Source organism: Trichechus manatus, unplaced genomic scaffold (genome assembly GCF_000243295.1).
Source record: "Trichechus manatus latirostris isolate Lorelei unplaced genomic scaffold, TriManLat1.0 scaffold00050, whole genome shotgun sequence".
NCBI classification, from domain to species: domain Eukaryota; kingdom Metazoa; phylum Chordata; class Mammalia; order Sirenia; family Trichechidae; genus Trichechus; species Trichechus manatus.
In genome coordinates this window covers 12,882,788-12,900,601 of record NW_004443986.1, presented here as the reverse complement: position 1 = coordinate 12,900,601, position 17,814 = coordinate 12,882,788, and the positions used below count along the sequence as shown (strand labels likewise).

Below are 17,814 nucleotides of genomic sequence, written 5' to 3'. Positions count from 1 at the left end.
CCAACTCTTTCACAACAAACTTGTGGTAGACAGAATGATTTCCACATTCTAATTCCTGCAACCTGTGGCAAAAGGGACTTTGCAGATCTGACTAAACTAGGGAATTTGAGATGGAAAGATTATCTTGTGTTATGAACTGCATTCCTCCAAAATATACATTGAACTCCTAACCCCTGTCCTGTGAATGTGATCCTGTTTGGAAATAGTTCTTTTTTGTTGTTAATGAGCTTATTCTGGAGTAGGGTGGTCCTAAACCTAATCCCTTCTGAGTGGTGTTTTTTATAAAAGGGAGTACAGACAGACACACAGAGGGAGCAAACGAACACCAAAGATTGCTAGGTCACTAGAAACTAGGAGAGGCCCACAGAAAAAACAGATATGGCCAAGACGCTGACTCGGACCTTTAGCCCCCAGAACAGAGAAAATGTTTTTTTAAAGCCACCTATTTTGTTATGGCAACTCTAAGAAACTAAACACCCTGCCTTACCAGGGTGGGCACAATGTAATTACAAAGATCCTTACAGGTGGGAGGCAGGAGCGTCAGACAGGGAAGATGTTACGCTGGAAGCAGAAGCTGGATGAGAGGAGTGTATAGATTGAGATTAGAAGATGCTGTGCTACTGGCTTTCAAGATGGAAGGGGCCAGGAGTCAAGGTATGCAGACTCTAAAAGCTGAAAAAAACTAAGGAGCCATCCTTACTTTGACTTTAGCCCAGTAGATTTTACTTCTCAACTCCAGAACTTTAAAAATAATGAGTTGTTTTAAGCCCTTAGGTTTGTGGTTGTTACAGCAGCAATGATACCAATACACCTGAGGCATGATAAATACACGGACAACATACTGTTTTGAGAAATGCCCTTACTAAAATTTCATGTAGGACCATCAACTTCTGCATCTGAACAGAATGTTCTGTACCACCTGTAGACTCACTGTTAAGAACAGTGCTAGGTCTATAAATGAGTAAACAGTTTAGCACAGATATGATCTCCCTTTCTGTGGATTTTGGATATCAGCAGAAATGTTTCTATCACCAGAGGATCAGTCTTATCAGAATACTTATACAATGTTTCATAGAGGGTGATTAGCAAACTAGAATCAATGTTCCAAAATTTCACTTTAATGAGGTAAATACTTTTAGGGATCACATGAATATAATTTTTATTCCCCATAAGCTACCCACCCCCAAAAAAAATTTTCTGCGGAAAATCACGTTCAAGTTTAAAACTCATAAGCTCCAAGGATCTAGGATATATTCTCTAATGCCTTAGTGGTTATCATTTATTTTATAAACATGAATTCAATGTGGGTATGTGTGTTGGGGTGTTTATAATCCCAGTGTAAAGGCAATCAGATACAGTGGAAAAAAAAAGTCTAACCACATAAAGGAATATAAAACTATTTATTGACCACTGTTCACCATTATTTACAAAAAAGTAAACAATATACAATTGGATTAACATTCTGATTACTACGAAGTTGTTATTCCTGGCTTCAGCTGAACCAGTAACCCAAACACTGAGAAGATTTAACCTACATGTACGGAGTGGACTAGGGTAAAGAAAAATACGCAGGCAGTAATTTAGATTATAAATTTGTTCACCCATTTATGCCAGCAGGTCCTAAACTGCAACATTTCTAACCATCTTATTAGGTTTTTACCAGCAAGGTCTTAAGACATTCCATGAATCACGACCTTTTACTCAATATAGCACAGGGACTTCAACTTTCCGTAAAGGAATGGCTCTCTGGAAGGAACAAATGCCCATTTAACTAAGCCTTGCTTGGCTTATTAAAATATATCAGTATTTGTCTAATTCTCTTATCTGGGTGGGGAGGTTTTTAGTAGTGATAAGATTTTCCTCGCAAGAAATTTTGCAAATAAACGGTTTCATTTATATGACTATATAAATATGAATTTTGATACAGATTTTAAATTGTCCAATTAATTACAGGATCATCTGATTTGAAAGCTATGGCTTTAAAACTTTTCAATTTAACTTGAGGTGATCTATTTCTTGAGTTGCTCATAACGACAGCATCCCTGAAACAACCCGGACTTACCCATGGTTGTAAAATCTTATTTTTGTTTAGAATAGTCTTGTTTTTGGTGAATGTAAAATAAAACAAAATTTACATATGTATTTATGCACACACACAAAAACAAAGAAACAAAAAACCCAGAATGGTCCTTAGGCATACATTATGGGTTAAACACAAGTTCTGATTCAGTAATGACTACGTAAATTTTTCCAATATTCAGAAACGCTATTCTCTAATGCAGAGGAAATAATATACCATAGTATCAAATGTTCTTTTCCGATAAATGAAGCAACTACAGAAAGCTTTTATTTGTTCAAAGTAACCAGTGCTATTGATACAACAAAAATCTCCAACAACTCCCCCAATACTACTTCAAAACAAACATATCAAACTTGATTTCCATGAGAATGTAGTTATTCTTCACACTAATAAATCAAAAAAACAAGACCCAGATTTTATATATATATATAAATATAACACAAACGATTATTGGGCTTCATCTTCGGGACAAGAATGCCAAGTTAGTCTCTCTTCATAAAATGCAATTACAATCTGAGGGCACTTCATGTTTGCCTCTTTTGCCAGCACCAAGTCTGCCTCATCTGAATCTTTCCTGTTGGGAGGAAAAAACATTCAATTTAAAGTCTAAACTGTTTATGTCAACTCAGAACCGCTCATTTAAGAAAGAATAATTCAATCAAATAAAAGGTATTTATTTATTTATTTTTAAAAAAGGCATTTAAGTGCTTCTTTGGAGTCCTGGTGGCACAGTGGTTAAGGGCTTGGCTGTTAACCAAAAGGTTGGCAGTCTGAATCCGCCCGCCATGCCTTGGAAACCCTATGGGGCAGTTCTACTCTGTCTATATGGTCGTTGTAAGTTGGAATCAACTCGATGGTACACAACAACTCTTACTTTAAAATATAACAACAATCACTCACCATTTCATGAGAAACATTAATTCTCCACTGCTGTCCGTGGCACCAATTATTCGTTCAGGATCAAGACCTCTGGCAAAGCCTCTTGGTTTGTCAGCCTGTTTAAAAGAAGATAAATGATTACTTACACAAATACTTCCATGTATTTTTCCATACAGCAAACTAAGAATATTAGCTTCCAGTAAAACTAATCCATTCACTTCTGGTAACTAGTCAATTAAAAACTATAAATTCTTCTAACAGTTAATACTTCCCAGACTTCAGTCAAAACAACCTACCACAACAAATCAAATGCAGAAGTAGAGCTGTCTTCTACTAAGCCAGACACCGGATCTGCAAAAATGTAAAACGCCACTTTTCTCACTAAATTTTGTTTTGGCTTGCAAACGGCCATCTAAGATACATCTATCAGTCCCATCCCACTCAGAGCAAAGAATGATGAAGAAAACCAAAGACACAAGGAAAATACTAGCCCACGGAGGACTAAAGGACCAAATGAATCAGAGACTCCAACAGCCTGAGACCAGAAGAACTGATGGTGCCCAGCTACCACCAATGAGAGCCCTGACAAGTAACACAACAAAGAGTCCCAGACAGAGCAGGAAAAAATGTAGAACAGAACTCAAATTCACATAAAAAGACCAGACTTCATGGTCTGATAGGACTGGAGAAATCCCCAAAACTACAGCCCCCAGAATCACTGTTAACCCAGAACTGAAAACATTCCCGAAGCCCACTCCTCAAAGGTTAGAGAGAACTATAAAATAATAATATACGTGAGGAATGTGATTCTTAGTTCAACCAGATATACAAGACCAAATGGGCAGCTCCTGTGCATAAGCAGGATGAGAAGGGAGGAATGGACAGTAACTTTGAATGGACACAGGGAACCCAGGGAGGAAAGAGGGAGTGTGCTGTCACATTTTGGGGATTGCAACTAATGTCACAAAACAGTATGTGTATAAATTTTTGAATGAGAAATTAACTTGAGCTATAAACTTTCACCTAAAGCACAATTTTAAAAAAAGGAAGAAAGCGGGAAAAAAAACAAGAAACAATTTTATTTTGGGGAAGTCATTTTTCATGAAAACTGCTACTTTTAACACGTAAAAGGTTTTTGTTATTTTTAATTCAATACACAAATGTTTTAGAAACTTGTGTTTTAATTTCTAATACAGTAAATATTGATAGTTACAACCCACATAAAAAAAAGCTCTTTGAGATCCTCAATAATTTTTTGGAGTTATACTGCTGATATCATCAAATCCTTTGTTCTTCTTCTTGCAGAATTTTACAACAATGCCCCAGGCTCTGGAGTCAGACTGCCTGAATTAGAATGATGGCTCTAACCCTTACTAGGTGTGTAACTTCTGGCAAGTTACTTAACTGCTTTGTGGTTCAGGTTCATTATCCATAAAATACGAATAATTATAGTTATCTATTTCAAAAGTTTATGAGATGTAAATAAAGTTATTTAGAACACTCTTTGGCACATCATAAGAGCTCAGTGTACGTGAACTATTTTATTAAAGCCATGCTTCTACTGAGCACGTGATTTATTTTCATTTCTTTGGACTCTGATTCTAAACAGTACCCTTTTGTTTCAGCTGCTAAAGCATTCAGTATGAAATTTGCGGCCAGCCTCGAATTTTCTCATCTGTAAAATCGGGATATCTAGAACCTTAATAGAGTTGCTAAGATAATTTAACGGACTATCTATAAAGTACTTGGCATCTAGTTCAAATAACCAAATTTCAAATCCAAAGTCCTTATCAACAAATAAAACATATCTGTATAGTGTGTTTAGTCACCAAGCCTAAAAACTAATTTTGCATCTAGGCCTTCTCCCAAATTACCATCCTAGGCCAACAGGAAGGGCAAGTATAATCTCTGTTTCAGAGTTGAGGACAGAAGTAAAGTTACCTGATTTTCCCAAAGTCACAGAAACACTGATGAGGCAAAGAAGGAATCAAAATACATGTGTATTAAGTGAATCAAGTGTCTCAGTCCATGCCAATGCAACAATTTTTATTACCAAAGATCATAAACTTCAAAAATAAAGTATTGTTTGGCAATAAAAAGACCAAGTGAAAACTTTCTGGTAGTCGATGTCACTAATGGTCTACAATCAAGATGTACTATGTGGATCGTTTTCTCTGCAGTATAAGGGATTTCAGTGATATACTATTACTACTGTTTGTATTTAAGACTGCTGGCCTTGGATCACAGCAAATTGGTCTGATAGAGATCATATGCATGAATGTACCAAAACAGCACGAGCATATCACTTTAACTGGTATGAGCACTTACTGGGTGGCACAAAGGGTTAAGTGCTCGACTACTAGCTGAAAGGCTGGTGGCTCGAACCCTGGACCCAGAGGCACCTCAGAAGACAGGCCTGGTGATCTGCTTCTGAAAGGTCACAGCCTTGAAAACCCTATGGAGCAGTTCTACTCTGCACACATGGGGTCGCCATGGCACCTAATAGCAGTAGCACATTTAGACAGTGTAGGTTAAGCCATGCCTATCCTTTTTATCCTAAATATTAAACATTTAAACAAAGCTTTTTAATGGTATTTTAAAAGTCCTTGAGCTTTAAAAGCATCTTAAGAATAAAAATCAAGCCATCAGCCTTTTACAAAAAGTCAGTTTGGTAGGTGTCATGAATTGAATTATGCCCCCCCACCCCAAAAAATGTGTGTATCAGTTTGGCTGGGCCATGATTCCCTGTATTGTGTGGTTGTCCTCCATTTTGTGATTGTAATCTTATGTTAAACAGGATTAGGGTGGGATTGTAACACCACCCTTACCCAGCTCACATCCCTGATCCAATGTAAAGTGAGTTTCCTTAGCGTGTGGCCTGCACCACCTTTTATCTTACAAGAGATGAAAGGAAAGTGAAGCAAGCAGAGAATGGGGGACCCCACATCACCAAGAAAGGAGTGCTGGGAGCAGAGCGCCTCCCTAAGCTCCTAGTCCAGGGGAACACCGATGAGAAAGCCGAGAGAGAGAGAGAGAGAGAGAGAGAGAGAGAGAGAGAGAGAGAGAGAGAGAAGGCCTTCCCCTGGAGCTGATGCCCTGAATTTGGACTTTTAGCCTACTCTACTGTGAAAAAATAAATTTCTCTTTGTTAAAGCCATCCACTTGTGGTATTTGTTATAGCAGCACTAGATGACTAAAACAGTAGATAAGGTTTTATACTTACAGCATCTCTTTTCTTCTTTGATTTGCTGTCATCAGATTCACTGTCAGATAAAGATTTTCTTTTTGTACCATCTTTTTCTTTACCAGCTTTTTGAGAATTAAGAAATGCTTCAATCAATTCTGGACAATCTAAATTTTCTTCAGGTTCCCAAGTATTGTCAGCACTGTGTTCAGTTAAAAAAAAAAAAAAAAAAGTCAATTCAATTACACGTGGGGTTCTCACCTGAATCTATTTTATACACCTGAAAAAAGCCTCCTGTACTGCAGATGCTAATCGTTTCTTTCAATCCCATATACTCTTTTGAGAGAATCTATATTTCTTTTCAGAGTGCCGGCTTCATTTATACTAAGTGGGCAATCTGCTGTATTATGAAGCTAGGATTTCTCCAAGCTCTGCAGACAACCCACCTTGGAGTTTCTCTGGAAGTGCCTGTTAAAATGCAGATTTCCACTTCCTATCACATATTACTGTATCAAATTATGTCCAGGGTTAGGGGCCTCTAATGCTATATTTTAAAACATAATGATTCTGAGGTATTCTCAAATTTGAGACAGCTGGGTGGTGAAATTGAGAAATGATATAAAGCAGGGGTTGGTAAACCATGAACCTGTAAACCAAATCCAGCCTTTCGTATAGCCTATGAGCTAAGAATTTTTTTTAACACTTTTAAATAGTTAGAAAAAAAATTCAAATGGAAAATTTTATGAAATTCAAATTTCAGTATCCACAAAGTTTCATTGGAACACAGGCATACTCACTTATTTAATGTATTGTCTATGGTTGTTTTTGCACTGTATCTGCATAGATAAACAGTTGCAACAGAGACCTTTAACCCACAAAAAGTCCAAAACATTTACTGTATGATCCTTTAGAGAAAATGTTTGCTGGCCCCTAAAGACAAGACGATCATTTCCATGTGTTTTTCAGAAGGGCTGGAGAGAAAAATTGATTATGGAGGTGTATTATCACCTAGCACTTACAACTAAGTCTGGAAGCCAGGTTTATCTGTTGACATCCTGAGACTCCAAAACTGATAAACCTGAATTAGTGGTTGGAGTCCCTGGGTGGTGGAAACAGCTAAAGCTCTTGGCTACTAACTGAAAGGTTGGATGTTTGAGTCCACCCAAAGGTGCCTTGGAAGAAAGGCCTGGCAATCTACTTCTGAAAAATCAGCCACTGAAAACCCTGTGGGGCAGTTCTACTCTGACACACACAGGGTCACCATGAGTTGGAACTGACTTGATGGTAACTGGTAAATTAGTGGGTAGAAGATGATGAAAGAGTTGAGACTGGAGCCTCTATTTTTGTGATACAGAAGAATCCAAGTGCAACAGTACATGATAAAACATAAGAATACATAATTTCTGCACTTAAGTTATTCACAAGACAGTATAAAGAATGGTTATAAGAGCAATTCTTAACAAGAAGTATGACAACACCAGGCAGATTAAAATGCCCAGGCTTCACTTCTTAGGAAATAGGATGTAGTAATCCTAGTATGGAGCCCTGGTGGTACAGTGGTTAAGAGCTACAGCTGCCAACCAAAAGGCTAGCAATTCAAATCCACTAGCCGCTCCTTGGAAACCCTAGGGAAGCAATTCTACTCTGCCCTATAGAGTCGCTATGTTTTGGAATCAACTTGACTGCAATGGTTTTACTTTTAATCCTAGTATGGGGGCTGGATTATGATGAGCACTTTTGTTTAAGAAACTCAGTAGTCTACACTGCACAGCTTTGATGTTTTTTAGTGCCCTCTGTATGTAGAGAAACATACGTCAGGCTTTTTAATTAGTACAGTGTCTATAACTATTTTAAAATAACTTACATGGTAAACTGAATAAATTTGACTCTCCAGGGTAATAAACTAGTCTCAAATCTTCTTGGTTTCAAACACAAGCAAAGGACTTAGTTCTTTTTAAACAAATATCAAATAAGTTATTCTGTAATTAAGCATTTTTTTTTACATTTTAAAATACCTACGGGAAACTGATAAAAAGATCCCAGGCTAAAACAAATTAGCAACTCTGTAGGACAAACTAGAACTGCCCCATAGGGTTTCCAAGGCTGTAATCTTTACAAAAGCAGACTGCCACATTTTTCTCCTGCGGAGTGACTGGTGGGTTCAAATAATCAATCTTTCAGTTAGCAGCTGAGTGTTTAACCACTGTGGCACCAGGGCCCCAGCTAACTCCAGTTAAACATAAAATTAAAAGCACTGAGGTTTCTTACTCTGTAAATCCCTTCCACTTCAGGAAATACTCCACCTTCCCATTCACTACACGTCGGTCCAGCACTTTTTCTACCACAAATTCTTCAGGTTCTGCCTCTTCTACTTTTTTACTCTTTCCATTCTGTTTCCTTCCCATTTTTTGCTAAAACAAAACAAAGGGGAAAGTTAAGAAACATACTCTTTGAATTTTAAGTACATTTTAAAGGCTAAATGCTTATATTGTTGCTGCATTCAAAACAAATTTTTATTTCTATATCCCAGGGCAGACACCTTCTGAAAAGATGAAGTCAGATAACAAAAGAAAGGCATGCTTAATTCCACTGGTTTAGCCCAAACCTATCACCTACCACCCTACACCAAAAAATATAATAAAAAACAGTACCTGAAAATACTGTTATCTTTTCCCAATCTTATTTCTATATAGCCTACAAGACTAAGTTACTAGAGTTTTCAACCCATTTTAACTGCAACACAGCAAGAAATAACTAGAAAGTATTACAAAGAAAAGAGTAAGTAGCAGTGGCACATGTCTTAAATGAACCACAGACCTGTTAAACTATAGCCCACAACAGTAGTAAGATGCCATTCTCTCAATTCAAACTACACTGAAACACCAATGTTAAAAACCCCAACAATACAGAGAAATGATAACTACAAAATGAAAACGTGGTGAAAGTAACTTTTATAAAATAAAACATAACAACCTCAATACCTAAAAGCTTATTTCAAAATCCTAGTGATTACCAATGGCAGGATCAAGCATAAGACCATGAATAGGTTAAAAAAGAAAGGTTATTTTCCCATAATCTCTGGAGATAATACTCCTGATCAGCTGGAAGAAACCTCTAATGCTGTCAATTCAAGAGGCCAAAACGCCAGATCATTTTAGCTCTCTAAAGTAAAAAATCCTTTCCTGGCAAATTCATTTTAAGTAGGCCTTTCCTTCCAGAAAGGGTCGGGTGTGTGTATGTGTGTGTAACACTATTTAAATGAAGCAGGACAGCAAACTCAACCAGGTCTTTTCCATTAACTCAAACAAATGTGTTATGGGAGAACTGGAAATGGACAAATTACAAAAACACCCAAAAAAACTGAAGTAAAATGTTCAATGAAGAGACTAAGGTAGGGGGAAAAAACCCCCTCATGTTATGTTCATTTTAAAATCATTTCTTCTTGAAACAGGTGCTATTAAAAAAAAACCCAAAACACAATAGCCCAGTCACTAGTCATCCCACAAATATAGCATGCATGCAAAAAAAACAGCTTCAAGATTGCAAAAGGATGTTTAAAGGTATGCAGACGTATGAGCTGTACACACACATATATAATAAAAATCAACTTGAATTTTTAAAAATACAGCAAACATCTGATTTTGTTGGATATTATTGCTAACTCCAGACTTAAAATTCTCATTAGTCAAGAGACTTATGTATTGGGCCCAAACAGCTTTCTGTTTGTGTTGTACAAGGAAGGAAAGAATGGTAGTGGGAGGAGCAAAGAGAAATTAGGAGTAGACAAAAGCTTATTGGACACTGACTATAAATGAAAAATACAACTACTGTCCATGAAAATTAGAGATTAACAGAATAAAAAGATTACCAAAATACAGAAAACAAACAGAATTCATACTAAGATTAAAAACAAAAAAGACTATATTTATTATCATGGCATACATAAGCTAGTTTCAAATGCCCTTCTTTTAAAATAAAAGTGTTTATCTGGTTTAAGCCAGATTTGTTTTTCAAGCGCAAGGTGGATTTTGGAGCCAAAATATATTTCCCACTACATAAAACTCAGTTTTCCATTTCAAGTATAGCTCACGTATTTCACATAACTATTAAAAAACAAAACACACACACACTAAAAGTAGTCAATGTGATTCTTTATAAAAAAATTAAATATTTTACAAACACTAAGACTACCAAAGAGTGTGCAAAAACAATTTTAACAGGAGCCAAGTGTGTGTGTGTATGTGTTTTCTGTATGTATACTCATCCTCAAAGCCTTCTGCCTCATGGACAGCTAATTACTTTCCTATCCAATACTTAATTTGACGAAGGGTAGAGCTGACTGTAAAGCCAATTCCAGTACCTACACTTTCATTGATCGTGTAATTTGAAGGCCAGCTCAATACTGAAGGGGGACAGAAGATGCTTTGTCCACTGATGATTTTGAACTAGACATGGAAATCATCTGTGCCAGAGACTCACGAGACAGGCCTTACATTTCATATTTTCATCTGTTTCCCAGCGTGTTTAGACCTAAATGTGCAAATCTAATGATGGCACAAATTAAAAATAACCAATTTGCCCTTTTTAGTGTAAAAACAAAGGGAAAAATACACAGACCAAAACCAAATGTTTTGCTTTATTTAGTTGTTAACACTCACCTTTACATGCTTATGATTACTATTACTGCAATGTGTTAGAATACTGTGGGAACCATAACTTTGAATTTCGTGATTTTTATGTGAACATTTCAGTGATTTTTTTTTAAACTTATAACTTGACATGGCTAAATCTACATATGTCTTTACACATTGTAGAACTTTTAATCAAGCCTAAAGTATGCAAACTTTGGGTTTAAGATGCTGTGTCTGGAGAGAAAAAATTTAATTGCTCAAAAGATCCAGCAGATCTAGCATTCTCTCCCTCATAAACATAACATTGTGATTTGGTTCTGTTTGTGTATTTAAAAAAAGCACAACAAATCACTACAATAACGTAAAGATCCTCATGTATTTTAGAGTAGGCAAAATTGAAATATGACAAAGTGACCAGAGTAATTTGAAAAGAGTGAACACTTTTTGCCCCAATCTAGGTGCACAAAATACTTGGTTCTTCAAACTGGGCATTACTGAAAATACTTGGTTTCTCCAGAATTCAGGTACAGAGTGATTTACTTTGCCAATCAACAGTGGCTTTACTGCTTCAACTGCCTATCGTTGTAACATATTCTTTCATGTTACATAATTTTATATATTTTATTATTTGAAGAAAAAAGTACTCGACAAAATTCATATTGCACTGTCCTTCCAAATTCTTGAGAACTAGAGAAGAAATTAAATTTATTTAATTGAATTAAAAGTATTAAGCCAAGTCAGTAACTATCTCAATGTAATTTTCTGCCCCTACTTCTCCCCATAACACTGGGGGCCGGGGGTGCGTGGGGAATATATGGATGTAAATTTCTCCAACCACAGAGATGCAAAGTTATAATTTTTGGGAAAAAAGCTTGAGTTAGATCCTTACGTATTTAGGTTTTCATTAACTTACCAATGTAGTTTTATTGGAGGCCATTTTTTATTGCAGACTTGAAGAGCTATTACTAGAAAAATGCATGACAGTTAAAAGGAAGTTTGCATGACACAAAAAAGGTAGCTAAACACAAGTTTTGCTTGGATTCCAACCCCCACGTCGATAGCGCACATATCAAACATGGATAGAAATCCACGGAGAAGCGGATTTGAGCTCTTGAATTGGAGATATTTGCCTCAAAATACTGTATCATTGTTCTATCCAACTGGGGGAGGGGAGGGACATTTATACCTGAGACTGAGCTTTACATGGTGCAAATAACAGTAAATACTTTTTTTCATCTAAATCCCAATTATACCAAATTCTATGTTCAGCTTTTCTTTTTAAAGGCAAACTTTTTTGTTCAAAATCAGAGAAAATTACCCAAACAACCACACCAGTAAGCTACAGTGAATTTTTTCTCTAGACCTCTTAACAGTCCGAAGAGTATCCTATACAATCGTAACCGGATTTCTTCTCAGAAACCATCCCTCTTTCCAGTTACTCGTTAAAAAACACAAGGGAAAACACTCCGAGAAGCCTCAGTCCCATTTCATGACACTTTTAAAAACACATCACCTCTTACGTATTTACCCAATCTCCCCTTAGCTCCAGGCCCCTCCGAAATGAATTCGGGCGTGCAAAGGCCTAAGCGCCCGCCCCCCACCCGAGAGCGCGGACCTCGTGGTCAGCACATCCGCGGGGAGAAACAAAGGCCGCCGCGCGGGGGCTCAAGGGCACTGCGCCATCGGCCCCGCGCCCCGCACCTCGGCGGCCGCCACGTAACGGAGCGTCCGCCGCAACCTCTAGACAGCGGGCCGCACGCAATGCCAGGCCCCGCGGACGCGGGAAACGCGCCGCCCTCCCAGGAGGCCCAACTCGCCACCAAGGCCGGAGAGGCGGGCGGGGGGAGGGCCCCTGTTCTTGAACGTGGATGAGGGAGAAGAGGAAGAAGCGTGCTTTGTCTAGAAATAAGGCGCTGTCGCCACAGCTCTCTCCCTTCTCGTCCCCTCAACAAACTACAGGCGCCGGCCCTGAGCTCGACTCGCCTCGGGCCTCCGCTCGCCGCTCCACTCCTTCCCTCCAGATCCCGACTCGGGGTCCGGCGGGGAAGGGCGGGATCCAGGAGCGGGGAACTGGGGTGAAGGGGTCCCTGGGGCGCATGTAGCATCTTAAGCACCACCACCCAGTGAGAGCTAGAGAGAAAGAAAGACACCGACTTCACCGCCTCCAAGCTGCTCCAGGTCCCGGGTCTGCGGCGTCTCCGGCCCTGCGCGCCTACAGCTCAAGCCACATCCGAAGAGGAAGGGGCTGGGGGGAGCTGCGCGCTGGGCCTCCGCCTGGGTTGAGGCGGGTGAGGGGGGAGAAAGACGCACCGCCCACGTAGGGCGGCAAGGGGCGGGGCGGGCGAACGCGCGCGCCCGGCGGGGAGGAGCCGCGCCTGCCCGGATCCCAGGGCCGCGGGAGAGGGGGCGACGCGGCATTTACCATTCGGGGCGTGGCTCCTGGTGGTCCCCGGATGGGAGGGAGAGAGGAGTGGCGGGGACGGTGGTCAGAGTCCGCTCGGCGGCGGCCTTTCTGCTTCGCAACGGCGGCAGCTGGCGCCAAAACCGGACTCCGCCCACTTCCTCGCCCCGGGGAGTGAGTGCCTCCTACTACTTGGGAGGTGGAGAAAAACTTGGGGTTGAAGGGATAATTGGGAGTTAAGTAAAGTGCCCCTCCTGGACGACTCCCCTGAAGAAACTGTACAGAACTCGAGGGGCCGGCCCCAAGGCCGTTGGCCAGTAATTTGTTGACTAGAACACGCTTCGGGTGTTTCCGGAAGGGGCCGAGTCAATCCTGTATTGGGGGAGGGGGTGGAGGAGGGAAAACGAAGGAGGAAGGCTATCAAGATTCTTATGGTCGGAGAACCCACGGTAATTATCAAAAGCGCAATGGCAGGTTTCACTTTCTCGGGCAGCGGCTTAAGCTTCTTCCGACAGCGCTAATTTCAAACTGCGCGACCGTTTTTCACCTGCCCTGCGCTGAGGCGGGGGCTGGACCCAATTCCGAGAGAAAGAGATACGGGAGACTCGAGCCTTCCGCAATTCACTGACCCCATTTACGCAAGTAACGTCAAGCACCACCGCCAGTCGCAAGCGGGGGGAGGGGTACGCATTTGGCGTAAGGCGGGAGCAGAGCCTTCCCGCCATTGGCGGCGGTTAGGGCGTTTACGCAACGGCCTGACGTAAGGGAAGACGCGTTAGGCGGAGGGAAGGTTCTAGAAAAGCGGCGGCAGCGGCTCTAGCGGCAGTAGCAGCAGCGCCGGGTCCCGTGCGGAGGTGCTCTTAGCGGTGTTGTTTCTCGAGCAGCAGCAGTTCTCACAACAGCGCCAGGACGAGTCCGGTTCGTGTTCGTCCGCGGAGATCTCTCTCATCTCGCTCGGCTGCGGGAAATCGGGCTGAAGCGACTGAGTCCGCGATGGAGGTAACGGGTTTGAAATCAATGAGTTATTGGAAAGGGCATGGCAAGGCCGTTGGCGCCTCAGTGGAAGTTGGCCACCCGCCTCCGTGGGAGAGCGGCAGTGAAGTTGGGCTGCTCCCAAAGCGGTTGAGTTTATGGTATTTCTGTGGGAGATGTTACCGGAGGCCTGATTTGTACAACGCGTCTCTTTTCAGTCTCCCGGCGCCATTTCCTTTTACTGGGTTGGGGGATGGGGAGTTTCACATGGCGGACGCAGTCCCGCTTTAGTGGAAGTGGGGCGCGGAGGCGTGAATTTTTATTTCTTTCCTTAAACACGCCAATTTTGGGGCCCTGGTGTTGCAGCGTCCGAGCGTTTCTGAGGGCTTGGGGCCCTCGTGAGTCTGCGGAGCTTCCCTTCCCCCTCTTTCCCTGGAACCGGATTTGGTGGCCGCCATTTTCATTTCTCTTCTTCCTCGCAACGTTTTTCTTCTCGGTCTTTAAGTTTTATTATTGTGATTCCTTTGTTGAAGAGTAGAAGTAGTTAACTGTTTTTCTTTCTTCTTGGGCTGTTTCCATTTCGTTTCGAGGTGGATTTCGAATATTTTCTGAGGTTGGATTTTTTTAAGTTCTGCGCACATCATTAAAGGCGCTCTCCTTTCCCCTCGATGAAATGGCGCCATTGCGTTTAGAAGCCACACAGAGGGGTGGGGGTGGGGGTGGGGGAAGAGGCTCCGCTGGGCTTGTTCGTACCGCGTATGAGAAGGAAGGCGTAACAGCCGAGGGCCTTGAGCCTGCTTTTAAGGCCAGCCATATTACAAAGAAACCATTTTATGTTTTCCAGCCCGTGTTTCTTTGAATAACGGTTTTATCTGGATCTTCAGTGATTAAAAAAAAAAAAAAAAAGTTTAATTGCAGAAAGTTTTGACGTAAAATATTAAAATTTGGAGCAATTAGATTAGTATCGACTACGTACGAGGGTGGCAGTGGGGAAGGAGGTTATTACTTGGGAATATTCGTTACAGAATCCTTTACTGTCCTGAGGGATTTTGTTTAAATTGTAGGGTTTATTCGTATTTACAGTAATGTTTATGTGAAAATATAATCTTTCCTGGATACAAAAATAACATTTTTCTAAACAAGCCAGAAGTTAAGAGCAAAGTGAAATGAAAGTGACTATCAGTTGTATCCTGGCTCGATATTTTAATGCGTGTGTTGCGATATATAAAAGTTTGAGGGCTAGGTCGCTATGTATTTGAACTTTACTTGCTTTTCTCGTTTCTGTTTGCAATCATGGTTGATCATTAGATTGATAAGCATAAGGTCTCAAGCCAAGGGGGTCTACCTGGTTATTTTCTTTGACCCTAAAGCACGTTTATAAAATAACTTTTATAATCGGTAGTGGACATCGGGTAAGTTTGGAAAAATTGTGAGGTAAGTAATGAGTTTTTGCCCTCTCTTAGTGATTTTTAAAAATTGTAGATGTACTTTTAGTTTAAATCTGTGATACACTTGAGTTTAAAGAGATTTTTTATGATAAAGTATATAGAATACGTAAAATTAGTTCGAGAACCCAGATAGCAATCTTGCCAAATAGTTAACCGTTTTAACAGCGTGTTCTTATTTAAATAATTCATAAGCGCTAGATTGGTAATTTCAGTTAATTCTATTTTTAATTTTCAGAATCCTGAAAACAGTTACATTGGGGGGGGTCCCTGACTGAATTGGCTCTACTGTACTCTTTGAGCAGTGTTTTGAGCAGTTGGGAGAATATCGTTGTGATGAGGAACCTCGATCGAACTGGTTGAGAGCAGTAATACTTGTTGGGGATAAAATACTTCTTGTATTCAAAATTATATTTGATTTTTTAGTCTGTGTTGCACTTCCAAAGCAGTTGGTCGTGGATTTTATGACCTATTCTGGTTTATAAAATTCAAAAAAAAAAAAAAATTACAGCTACCTAGCTGTAAAGCTGGTTTAATGACCCATTCTTTAACTGGTTGCCTAGAAAAAGGCTGTTAGTGTAGCATGTTTTGCTTGATAGTTTGCAGGTGTTAAAAAGTTGAGCTCAGGTATTTTTTTCTTTCGATTTGTAAAGTTTAAGATATTGTTTCATGCTGTGTAGTTTGCGAGATCATTAAAATCTGTAGACCTGAACTTTTTTTTTTAATGCAGTGAAATGTGATATTTGTAAATATGGTAATAGGTAAAAACAAAACAATCAGGGTGGTCATTTAAATTTTTTTATCATGGTAAAATGTAACAAAACATTTGGTATTTTAAGTGTGCGATTTAGTGACATTATATTCAACGTGTACAACTGGTTTAAACGTTTACAAATGGTTTAAACATTCTTGATGGGTTTTTTAATGTGAGATAATTATATTTAATAATTTTATTTAATATATAACATAAATGTGTTGTTTATGGCCGTTAACTAAGTCATTGTTTCTGTACTGTCATCTAAATACAAAACACAACAGCCATCCACCAACCCAGTATTATTAGATCCTCTTTTTTAAGCTGTAGAAGACTGGTGATAAAACCAGTCTGCCTTGGTCAGAAGAGGTTATTTTTATACATATCTTAAATGTTTAATCCTCTCCCTCTAAAGGCGGTGTATGGGCAAACTCCGTATTTTTTTGGTTGCGATTCATTAGAAGTACCACCAGAGGGGGCAGTTAAGGGAAGATAATTTGATTCTGGCATTTCTCAGACACTGAGTTCTGAAATACATAGTAGACTAGGTTGTAAGGAGCCAGAGTTATTTTTAAACTTTCAAAAAACGTTTAGTTTACTGATTATTTGAAAGCTAACTTTATGATCTTGGATACAGGATGGGGTGAAAGTTTTGGTAATCTTTTAATAACCATTCAATAACCACAGAATATTTATTTCTTTTTCTTTAAAAGGCTTTTAAGTAGTTAAACAGTAATTAGATTTGTTTAAAATAATATTGTCAAGTAAATGTAGATCAAGCGTTAATAAGTTTGAAACTTTGTAGTTCAGCTGAGACTTTTTTTTTTTTTTTTGGTGTAACACAACTAATATGCAGTTTAACATATGGTTTAAATTTGATGTAAGTTTTTTTTTTCCCCCCCAGAAAACTTTAGAAACTGTTCCTTTGGAGAGGAAAAAGGTACTCTGCCAGCAGGTCACCTCATATTTAAGAATTTAATTTCCTGCATACAGAGAGAAAATGTAAATAAAAATTGAAATGGTGTTTTCCTTTGCAGAGAGAAAAGGAACAGTTTCGAAAACTCTTTATTGGTGGCTTAAGCTTTGAAACCACAGAAGAAAGCTTGAGGAACTACTATGAGCAATGGGGAAAACTTACAGACTGTGTGGTAGGTTAAACAATGGAAGTCACAATACTAGCCCTTTAACTGTTGGTTTTCTGGATTAAAAATGTTAAATTAATTAGGCTCCTCAAAAAATCATTTTTTAATATCAGTATACTAAAAAAAAATAACCGTGATTCATGTTGTTACTTTACAGAACAAGTAATGAGATTTAATGATAAAATTTTTTGTTTGGTTTTAAAGGTAATGAGGGATCCTGCAAGCAAAAGATCAAGAGGATTTGGTTTTGTAACCTTTTCATCCATGGCTGAGGTTGATTCTGCCATGGCTGCAAGACCCCATTCCATTGATGGGCGAGTGGTTGA

At 39.5% G+C, this 17,814-nt stretch overlaps 2 protein-coding genes across 4 annotated transcripts in view; one reads left to right on the top strand and one right to left on the bottom strand.

Moving 5' to 3' along the window:
- Positions 1-1,381: 1,381 nt before the first annotated feature.
- Positions 1,382-13,337, bottom strand: CBX3 (chromobox 3). Of its 3 annotated transcripts, none has more exons than XM_023732346.1 (6): positions 13,197-13,337; positions 11,688-11,739; positions 8,412-8,554; positions 6,183-6,345; positions 2,981-3,075; positions 1,382-2,654 (listed from the first exon to the last, which is right to left on the bottom strand). In XM_023732346.1, exons 2-6 carry the CDS (start codon positions 11,709-11,711, stop codon positions 2,528-2,530), a joined length of 552 nt encoding a protein of 183 aa, XP_023588114.1. In that variant the 5' UTR covers positions 11,712-11,739; positions 13,197-13,337; the 3' UTR covers positions 1,382-2,527. The 3 variants fall into 3 exon arrangements, with proteins under 3 accessions (XP_023588114.1, XP_004377529.1, XP_023588115.1); XM_004377472.2 differs by lacking the exon at positions 13,197-13,337 and adding an exon at positions 12,929-13,066; XM_023732347.1 differs by lacking the exons at positions 11,688-11,739; positions 13,197-13,337 and adding an exon at positions 12,929-13,066.
- A 638-nt stretch (positions 13,338-13,975) lies between these two features.
- HNRNPA2B1 (heterogeneous nuclear ribonucleoprotein A2/B1) overlaps positions 13,976-17,814 on the top strand; it is an 8,900-nt gene continuing 5,061 nt past the window's right edge. The window contains exons 1-4 of the mRNA XM_023732345.1: positions 13,976-14,174; positions 17,251-17,286; positions 17,384-17,494; positions 17,693-17,811. Coding sequence (XP_023588113.1) covers positions 14,169-14,174; positions 17,251-17,286; positions 17,384-17,494; positions 17,693-17,811 — 272 coding nt within the window. The 5' untranslated portion in view covers positions 13,976-14,168. The remainder of the gene's footprint in view (positions 14,175-17,250; positions 17,287-17,383; positions 17,495-17,692; positions 17,812-17,814) is intronic.

Coding starts and splice junctions, on each gene's coding strand:
- CBX3 (XM_023732346.1), bottom strand. CDS start 11,711: ATGGCCTCCAATAAAACTACATTG. Junction 6,346..8,411: donor AAGTGGAAGGGATTTACAGA/GTAAGAAACCTC, acceptor AACTGAACACAG/TGCTGACAATACTTGGGAAC. Junction 3,076..6,182: donor CAAAGAAGAAAAGAGATGCT/GTAAGTATAAAA, acceptor TCTTTTAAACAG/GCTGACAAACCAAGAGGCTT.